Source organism: Parasteatoda tepidariorum, chromosome 1 (assembly GCF_043381705.1).
Source record: "Parasteatoda tepidariorum isolate YZ-2023 chromosome 1, CAS_Ptep_4.0, whole genome shotgun sequence".
In the NCBI taxonomy this organism is placed as follows: domain Eukaryota; kingdom Metazoa; phylum Arthropoda; class Arachnida; order Araneae; family Theridiidae; genus Parasteatoda; species Parasteatoda tepidariorum.
Window position 1 is genome coordinate 107,197,521 of NC_092204.1, and position 10,960 is coordinate 107,208,480.

At 27.8% G+C, this 10,960-nt stretch overlaps 1 protein-coding gene across 2 annotated transcripts in view; it reads left to right on the forward strand.

The window, feature by feature from the left end:
* S1 (membrane-bound transcription factor site-1 protease) overlaps positions 1-10,960 on the forward strand; it is a gene marked incomplete in the record, with an annotated part of 54,263 nt that overhangs the window by 23,883 nt on the left and 19,420 nt on the right. For both annotated transcript variants that reach the window (XM_043052064.2, XM_071184852.1), the window contains 5 exon segments: positions 989-1,063; positions 2,249-2,510; positions 3,449-3,496; positions 4,798-4,980; positions 8,396-8,472. In XM_043052064.2, coding sequence (XP_042907998.1) covers positions 989-1,063; positions 2,249-2,510; positions 3,449-3,496; positions 4,798-4,980; positions 8,396-8,472 — 645 coding nt within the window.

Here is a 10,960-nt window from a genome sequence, read left to right on the forward strand (position 1 = left end):
ATAGGAACCATGTATAAAAACCTTCCGTGCTTGCGAATTTAACTACTTTTAAAGTAAAAAACAATAGACCGTTTTTTAAATGATTAAAATTAACATATATGAACTTATGTTTCACAGCTAAAAAGATTTAAAAAGGAAATCAACTCTAGTAGTAAATTTTAAAAAGTAAAATGGAATTTTTTTAACTATACTTAGTTAAATATCGAAAGACGCATTTTCAAAAATAACACAAATCTCAAGAAAATATTGTATTTTTAAAATTTACATGATTAAACTTACAAGTCACATGACCACTGTTAACAAAGCATTCATGGATGTTGTCTTCTCAGGGTGTAATATTTCATGGAAGTTGAGTGCTTTTGTGGTGAATAAGTGCCTGTAACAAGGACAACGAACTAATATGTGTATAATTTCTTCCAAGCTCATTTTGGAGAGGAGAAATGAAAAATTTAGACTTCGTTATTGCCTTGGTTAGCAGAAACCTTGTTTAATCGAAGTTCGGTTAATCGAGGTTCTACTGTACATATAATTATGCATTTATGATACAAGTACGCATGTATGTTAGTTTGTACGAAAAGACAATGTTTTGTATCTTTACATACATAGAAAATATATGTATGAATGTATATGAAAATAATGTTTATACGTTTGCATGATTTTATGTACTTAATTACATACATTGTATAAATTTACGATAATAGCATATATACGTATGTATATAAAATTGTACGTATTTACGTACAATATGTAACAATGTTATTTAAAGGTACAGTACAGAACCCGTTATCCGGAAACCAAAAAACCGGAACGAAATTCGATTAATTTTTCTCTTGCCATTAAGCTCTATATTTAATAAGTTGTAAGAGTTAAATAGTGAAATAAACATCTGAATATCTTGCATTTTTTATCAAAAATAATTGGATAAAAATTAAAACACCATTTTATTATTAAATAAAGCTATTTTTTTATTATAAATTTTTATTTTTAGAGGAGGTTGCCGTTCTCTTTCTGGGACTAGTGTTGCTTCACCTGTTGTTGCTGGTGCTGTTACTTTGCTTATGAGGTAAATTCTTAAATAAAGTTGATAACAATTGGCTAATCTGAAAGTGGCATATTTAATTAAGATTTCTAGTTTCATTCAAGTTATCAAATATTTCTTTCAGGTATAGTAAGTAGCCTTTTTTGTGTATAGTTCTTATCAATCAGAGGAGAAAATTTTTATGTACTAGAAATCTAATATTCATTGCATTATTAAGGAAATGTATTTTAGCTAATTTTCTAGATATGGTTTAGAAATTATGGAGCCCAAAAATATAAACTCTTAAAGCAATTTTAATATTTTCAATTAATATGAAATTGCGTTTGTACTTTTGAATGGTATTTGTTTTGTGAATCAGAGCTTTATACAATCCAATGAAAAGGAATAATTATTTAATTAAAGTATTTCACATTAAAATAATTCATGATTTTATTTTTAAAAAATGATTAATGTTTTCTTATGTATTAATAAATTTGACGATTTTCTAAATTTGAACTTCAGAATTTGTCTAAAGAGTGAGGTGATTAAAAAAAAAAGCATTCATTGATCTGATCAGTGCAATAATGAGGTTTGAAAATAGGTGCATCATTTCTTGCGGGATTTTCAGGCATCAAAGATGTCATGGTTGACCTTTAATGGAAACCTTTTGACTTGTTCCTTGACTAATATTTTTTTCATGTAAATCTTCAAATGCAAAATAAAGAATGAGTCTAGGGGAGCCTCACTAGGACTATAGTGTAAAATTCCACACATTTGAACTTGCCAGCTAATGGGTTATGAAGAGATAAGTGCGACAAGGCTAGCAGGATAACGATGAAGTTATGGAACAAATGATTTAAGGCTCTTAGTTTTTAAATTTTATAAAACAATCTTTTCTTGAAGTTATGAAATTAGTGAATGAAAATGTGTGGTGATGAATGTATATAACAAAAGAATTTGTTTGAGTTAGTTATGAAATTTATACATTTCATCTGTGTTTTTTTATTGTTTTCTATTTGTTGTAATTTTCTATGTGCATATATAATCTAAAAAATTCACTCTGACCTAAACTTTATATAATATTTTAAGTTTTAATCATTTACTTTTTGTTAATTTTTTTTATACATTTTCCTGTCTTCAGTAACTGTTTAAACCTATTTTTCAAACTGAAATGTTTTATAAACTATTTATCTAAAATTGAGTTGCCTCAATGAAGTTTTTTTTTTCTAGTGGAGTTCTACACTTAGGAGGGGCTATAAATCCTGCAAGTATGAAACAAGCTCTAATGGCTTCAGCACGCCGTTTACCCAATGTCCCTATCTTTGAACAAGGTTGGGGAAAATTAGATCTTGTTAGAGCCTACCAAGCCCTTAGAAGCTATAGACCCCAAGCTACTCTTAGTCCAAGCTACTTAGACCTTACAGAATGTCCTTACATGTGGCCATATTGTTCTCAGCCCTTATACTATGGTGGCCTATCAACAATTGTAAATGTAAGTATTGCAATGAAAATGTTTGGGACAATGTAATGATGAGCCACTTTTTCAAGTGGTTGAGGAGAGTGTTTTTGGTGAAAAAACACAATAATTTCCATGTGGGTGATATGTATATGCTGTTATGTATCAAACTTTTTTAAATTACCTATCAGGGAACAAAACTAATTAATATTTTATTGTTAATATGTCACCTTTGAAAAAATGTGCCATATCACTATATTGTCCTAAGAATTTTATACATTTATACCTTATTATTGTATACATCTCTTATTAATTTCTGTTATTTAGCAATTAAAGAGATTGAAAGAGAAATTTTTTTCTATATTAAGGGATATTTTTTTCTATATTATCTTTTATATATTAGGGGATTTCAAAAGTTACTTGTCTTATTTGAAACCTAATTAAATGCTACACATTTTCTTAAAAAAATATTTACATTAATTAATTTGTTTTCCATTGTTTTTTTTAAAGATCTCTTACATCATTTTGCAACTTTTTTAGATATAAATTGCACAATTTTTGAGGAAAAATGTTGATTTCTGATTTCATTTTGATTTCTATCTCAAAATGATTTTTTGCACTTCAAAAATTATTTTGCAGAAAATTGATTACTTTATATGAATAAAAAATATGACTTTTTTTATTGGCTAAGAATTTGCATTTTGTATACATTTTATCATTAGGTTAAGTAAATTGCTTACTTCACAATTATTTGTAGGTCATATTCTGCAATCTGATTGTCTCACATAACACAATTTTTTAAATATTTTTTACGAGATTTAGACCAGGTATATACTTTTGCTATCACCGAATTTTAGACAAAATATTTTTTTTTTTGAAGTTTATATTCATTTAGTTTTTTTTGTTGTTCTTTTATGCTTAAGTGATATCATATAAATTAACAGTTAAAATGTACATGTTTATTTTATTTTTAGGTTACAATACTGAATGGTATGGGGGTATCTGGCAAAATTATCGGAAAAGTAAGTGCGTCTATTTTTATTGTTTCAGAAATGCTGTTTTAATTTCGAGTTAAATTTAAGGATATATTTTAAAACTATTATTATATTATACACTTTTAGTTATCACTATTTTCATATTTAATTTTTTCCTCTTGTTGTTAAAATAGTCTAATTTTTCCATACAACAATTAAAAAAGAATTATTTTTAAAAACATTTATTAAATTGCTGTAAACTCTTGATTAGCCATAGTTTGTCTAAAAATTAAGATGTTTTCTCATTTTGTTCCTGTGTAACTATTAAAGTGATTAAAAGTTTTAAACATTATCAGTATTATTACATTATATTCTATCTGAGTAAGTTTATTTTAATTGCAGATTATTATTAAAAAAAAATTTTTTTTCATACTTTAACTGTGTATTTTACATCCTTCTTTATGTTTGGGGATCTTTTTTTTTTGTGCTGACAAAATGTAGTTACAAAAACAATAATGTTTTTCACTGCTTTATCACAAAATTCGCCTAGATGAAACGTTTTGACAGGTTGCAGATCATCTGCAAAATTAGCTTATCTGTGATGTCAGGACAACCTATTCTGCAAATCATCTGAAGTTAATTGTATTTGTTTGCCTATAATAAATTTTTATCATTAGTATAAAATTTAAAAATATTTATGTTGCTTTAAATTATTTTCATTATCTTAATTTTTTAATTATATATAGATGTAATTTTAGGTGAAAAAATAAATTTGTCTTTTAAAATTTATTTATAATTCAACCTCAGGAAAAAAAATTTATGAGAATACTAAGAGTAAGAAACTTTATTTAGTACTAAAATTGTTCAAATATTTAAATAAACTTCTCTCAACCGTGAAAAGAGAAAGAAAAACATAATGAACCATATCTTAACCATATTAAAATTAATATAAATAAAATGAGGTAAAAAAAAATGTGTGAAATAGAAAATAAAATTTAAACTAGCTACTCATCATCAGTCTGCCATGTTACCAGTCATGGTGCTTTCTGAATCTGTCTCATCATATAGGTACAGATATTCATATAGGTGACAGCACCGTAAAATGAAATTGATAATAGTTCATTATTTATATAATTTATTAATTATATTACCTTTTGGAGGGTCAAAAATTATTATACACTTTTTAATTTTTATTTGATAAATGTAAAGATTTTATTTATAAAATAAAAGATTTTGCAAACAAGGTGAAACTGATTATTATTATATCTCTTACAGGTTATGTACTAAAAAAACTTAAAATTAAAGAAAAAAGGATGTTATTGTTTTATATATTGATTTTTATGTTGTAGCCCCAGTGGCATCCATATACCCCACAATATGGCCATCATTTAGAGGTAGCACTCTCCTATTCAGATATTTTATGGCCCTGGTCTGGTTATATAGCTGTGCATATAACAGTTTCTTCTCTGGCCGCTAATTGGGAAGGTATTGCTCAAGGTCACATTTCATTCACAGTGGAATCACCACCCGAGGTAACTATCATGAAATAAGTAATATAAAAACATGCTTTTGTAAAGTAATTTATTGCAATTGTAGAATCCAACTATTTAGCTGTATATAGGAATCACAAAATTATCCTAGCAGATGTCGATATATAGCAGAATTTACAGTATTAATAAGATGAGACATTTGACTGGGACCATGACACAGTCAGACAAAAACTAAAAATTATATTTGATTTATACATAAAAAAATTTGCATTTTTTTTGATTCAATATGAAGTTTATACTATAATACTTTTAAAAATGGAATAAATCTTTATTCAATTAGTTAACAGAGATTTTGGAAATATTTATAAAAACTTTTTAGTTTTTTAAATTATTTTAATTTTAACTATTTAAGAAAATTGATATAAAATTTTGAAAATCATAAACTTTTTTGTTAGCTTATTTAGCTGCAGATCGACAAACAAATTTCATTAAGGAGCTGAAACTGATAGGAATTAGGAAGCTTAAATAAGGGATTGTTCTGTTTCTTCTCTCAGCAATTCTTTAGTCCTCCCTTTTTTTAAGTAAATAAAAATGAAAAATAATCTGCAGTTTCTGGGATAATCTGCAACACCTTTTTCTATACTGCCACGTTTCTGCTATTTCAGTGCCGGCAGAAGATGTTCTTGCCCCCCGGGCGATACTAAGAGGAACACCCTTGACTTAGTCTGGGAAAAGGAATCAGACTTTTAAAGATAAAAGCAAAACTTTTCTTTCTTTGAATTGTCTTGCTGGTGTTGTGGCAATGCTGTTGATAATTATTTCTTGTATTTTTAATTACAATATTTCCACTAGAAAATTATAAAATCTGTATCAATCCTAAATGTTGATTTAAATGTTGCGGGGGCTCAGGGGATAGAACTCTCTCCTCCCAATGAGGAGACCTGGGTTCAAATACCAGCAACGGCTGGTTGATACGAATTGTGGAAGCTCCCACTGACCGTAATACTGACGTAAAATATCCTCANAGAAATGCAAAATTATGAGTCAGTTAAAACTTTATTTAATATGAAAGGAGTGATGGCATGGCTTTGTGAGGAAACAGAAAACAAATAAATACCCAAATTCAATCAAATGTGCAAGAAAACTATTGTTACCGATTCCATCTTAGTTCTGTAAATGATTTTATTGGTAAAAAAAAAGAAATCGTCTGGATATAACACAATGGGGAGACTTGAGTCTAAACCTAACCAAATTGGAAACTAAGATAAAATCTACGTGCAGCAAGCATCAAGGGCAAGAATCTCACTAAATTAAAATATTAAATTATTATAGAAAAATCTTTATTAAAATTATTTCGAATTTGAATTTTAGTTTTTCATTATATGTTCTGAAAATTTTCTTACTTTGTTTCGCTAACAATATCTTAAGTTTCTTGAGTGAACAATTCGATTTTTTAATATTAAAAATTATGTATATGTTACATAGGGGGGCATAAGAATTTTAGAAAGGCTTAGGTGGGGCGTGGTACATAAAAGGTTGGGAAACACTGCACTAGTCGGTTCGAGCCAGGCAAGTAGAATTTGTATCGACCAGCCAGTGCTGGGAATCGAGCTAGGATTACCTCATTGAAAGGTGAGCACTCTATGCTCTACGCCACTTAGACTTAATATTTTTTTTAAAAAAAAAACAGGAGGAAATAAAAAATTTTAAGAACTTTAAATTTCGGTCTTATTCGCCAACCCCATAGTCCAGCGCTCCGGACAATCGCCCTCATCTTCCACCGGCCCTGCTGCTCCCAGGGCTTTATGTTTAATCATTATTTTAATTAAATTCTAGATTATAATCAGAATTTATTTTGTATACCTTATTGTATCAATTTATGAATTTATACCTTATTGAATTTATTTTGTATATTTACTCATCAATTCATTTGAAATGCTATGGGAAGAAATCAATGAAGAAATAAACTCTCATTAAATTCTTAGCATGTAAACAGAAAAAAATGAAAATTGTGTTTGTTTTCAAAACGTGTGATGATATTTTTGACCATAAATATGCAATTTATTTAGTTTTTTACATATCCATACTTATGCTCTGCTGATGTAAATAAAAGTTTTAGAAAATTTTTTTTCTTCTTTTTGTTCAACTGAATAAAATATATGAGGAAGAAAATAAAATTTTTCTTAGTTTATTTTCAAGGATAAGTTTTTTTGAGAAGGAATGGTAGGTCAAGTCTCTTTCCTTAAGGCTCAACCTGCTAGAATGAAAATAGAAACAAAATAATAATTTTATTTTCGAAGTTGGTGGATGCTATTTCTCAAAATCAGATGAGTTAATCTAATTTAAATTTTGCACATTTCATGTAGATAGACCTGTAGATGACTTGACCTGGTATGAAGAATTATTTTTCTTTAAGTTAAAATGTATTAGAAAATATATAGAAATGTATAAGAAAATATATGGCAAACATTTTATATAATTATAATGTTTTGCATCCATTATCCAAAATTCAAATTTAATTTAAAAAAAATAATCCTTTTTGATGCTTTAGTGTTTGAAATCGTCTTCTGAAATCGTTGTCCTAGCCTTTGAAAAAATTTTCAACATTTTTAGATGAAAACTTGAACAATGTTTTTTGATTGTTTTTATTCAATATGATTTAAGGGCAAAGAAAATTACTCATTCATTTTATTTAAAAAAAAATTTAAGGGAAAAATTATTTTTTGGCTCAGTTAAACCAAATAGAGCAATTCAATATCGAAAATAGTTAAGTATAGTCTAATGTTCATTTTGGAACGAATTAACTATTTATATTTTACGTATCTTCATGATCAATTTAAGACTTAATTCTGATCAGTGGTTTGATCTTTAGAATAATTTTGTTGCATCTCTGCGCATGTACGCTAAACTTTAAATGTGATGTTTAAATAATTTTATTTTTATTTAAGTGGACATATTCCTTAGTTCAATCTACTGAAACTAACTTCAAAAACATTTTTGTTTTATTTTCCTTGTTTAAGGGTTTCCTCGTAAAATGGCTAAAGTATTTTTTGATAGAAATGTATGGGTTGCTGTATCAAAATTAGTTACAAAGCTAGACTACAGATAGTGCATTAACTGAGAAAATTGTTAAGCCGTGTTTTTAAAAATAGCCACTTATTTTAATCTGAGGATAAAATAAACAGACACCTATGCAAATATTCCAGTTGGAATGGTCTTTCATGCAACAAAAAAGTTGTATGGTTTTTCCAGTCTGCAACTGCATCTATTAGCAAACTTTGTGACTAATTTCGATATTTTATGAGAATAAAAGCTTCTTTACCAAAGCAGAATGTGGCAGAAATTTCTTTTTACTTTGATTTGTTTATCAGGCATCTGCTATCAACTAGCCTTTTGTATAATTTATAGTTGTTTTTGATGGTTTTGTATTTGTAAGTTTTTTTTAACTCTATTTCAGGAAGGGGAAACAGAAAATAGGCGCTCCCATATTAAACTGCCACTGAAAGTCAAAATTATACCTACTCCACCAAGAAGGTATTATAATCTTCAATTTATTTCATAAAAATGTATAATATTTAGAATACCTCTAACGTTGACGAAAATATATTATGTTCTTGAGCATCATCAATTTTGCATTCAAACTTTGTTATAGCTTCCAACTTTTCCATAGCTTTTGCATAGAAATAATATTGATTTTAACTTATTTGAAACAAGACTTGATAGCTTTGACCATACTAATCTAATCTATATTATAACTCGTATAAATATTTTGTCATTCTTTATTACATTGTATTGTTTAGATCATATATAGTAGGTATTTTTTGTGTTATATAAATCATAACAAAACAAGCAAATTAATATAATAGAAAATAACCTCAAACTGTAAAGCCAGGTAAATGTAATTTTTCCGTGGTAAAATTAGTAAGTAAAGTCATACCTCAAATGTGTATACCATTGGCGCTCAATGTAACGATCTTTGTGCGTCGAACGAAAATGGTTGTTATAACATGAGGTTGTTAAATAATATGCTATCCTTTTATTCACTTCCTTCAAATATGTTAAATATATGGTGCTATGTTGACTATGAGTAGTAATTTATGCTGAGTAACCTTCCTTCGGAGAACTGAATTCTAAGCAAAAATAAAATCATGAATGTGAATACCATTACTTTGAACTTCAAAATAAATTCTGTACTGCATCTCTGCACCATAACAGTGATTTAATTTTCAAACAAGAAAAATATATTTGATAAATTTATTATCAATTGTATATAAATTATATATTATTACACAGATATAATTGATAATTTATTATCCGTGTAACGAAATTTACCAAAGTTATGAATGCATATTGAAGACTTTGATTTTCACAAGTTGATGCAATATACACTTCTCAATAATGAAAAGTAATACATATTTCACAATCTTTATAACCATGCATTTCGCCTAGAATCACCGAATGGACGGTTCTGTCACTACTTCTTCATTATAGAGAATTCGAGATGTTAATTAAGTAGTAACATCAAAAGCAATAGTATATTTAATAATATCCTCCTGACTTTTGCTATCCTCATTAATTCAATTACAATGGGGAATTTTTTGACAATAACACCTTTTTTTCAAAAGTGATTTTCCTGGAATAAAAATTATTAAGAAAATTTCAGTCAGTATATTGAATTGTTCAGTTCAAACATTATAATGATATCTTTAGTGTATGCAATAGCAATAGTAAATCATTTGTATAAGGAATAGCCAGAGTGGTATTGTATACGTGTATCGATCGATATAATGAAAGGGTTGTAGTTATGGAGGGTCATACTAAAAATTGTATGTAAATTTTTTATTTTATATTTGTATTGCCATTTTTTATTAAGAGCAAATTAGTGCTATTGAATAAAAGAAAGTAGGGAAAGTGAGACGTTTTACAGATCTTGATTAGTATAATTTTTACTTTTAACAAGTTTTTACCAAACTAAGTAGTTTAATAGTAGTTTTACCAAACTAAGTCGTCTTTCTTTATTGAAATTTAACCTGCTATAAACATTTCTTTATAGTTCATTAATAGACCATTGTACAGCTCTAGTGCGACGTAAATAAATTAAATCTACAACAACTTAATTGTTGGAAATAAAATCACCAAAACAAGTTTTTTAGTAGAAGACAAAAATTGAGAATCTGTTTATTCAAATTCAAATGCTGTCTTTGATTATGAAAATGGCTAAATTTACTAACCAAATTACAACAAACATTAAGAACAATCTTTGCAGTTCAAAATTTATAAGTGTGGCAAAAATCTCAAGAATGTTTAGCATTAATACATTTTCAGATTTCTTGATTAGATACATATTTAGCATATTTTTAACTTTTCAGCGATGTAATATATGTATAAAAATAAGATAACAGAAATAAGATATTTAGTGGAAGGAAAGCTAAATATATGGGTTTATAAAGTACTATGTCACTTTCATCTATCCAATGAAGGAAAGCTTTTTGAAATCCAAAAATTTGTTTTGCTCTGTAATAGCATCAAAGGTTTTAAATATTTATGCGTTTCACATTAGCTTTGTATTCAATTATCTCAGTGTATTTATTCCACGAAATAAAAGTTTGGTTAAAAATAAATAATTAAATGAAAACCTTTACAATAGTCCTTAGAATACTGAGTATAAAACCTCAATGCATTAGAAGCAATGAGGTCAAGTGATAAATAAATCTATTTTTATTAATCAAAGATGGCATTAATGGTAAGGTTACTATCATGGTTATCTATGAGTAAAATTATGAGCTAATTCAGAGGGCAGTTTTGCATGCTTTAAAATATGATTGGAGATTGACCAACCACTTGGATTGGAAGACCTAGTGATGCATCTTTCATCATATGATCTTTGAAATTTTTCCTTGGTATCATGAGGCAGTTATGTTACCACACCATTTTGTGATCTGACTTGGCTCACTTGGGCCAGGATAGCCTGGTTGGTAGGGCGCTGGGCCCTTGTCCGAGAGTTCGTGGGTTCGAACCCCGC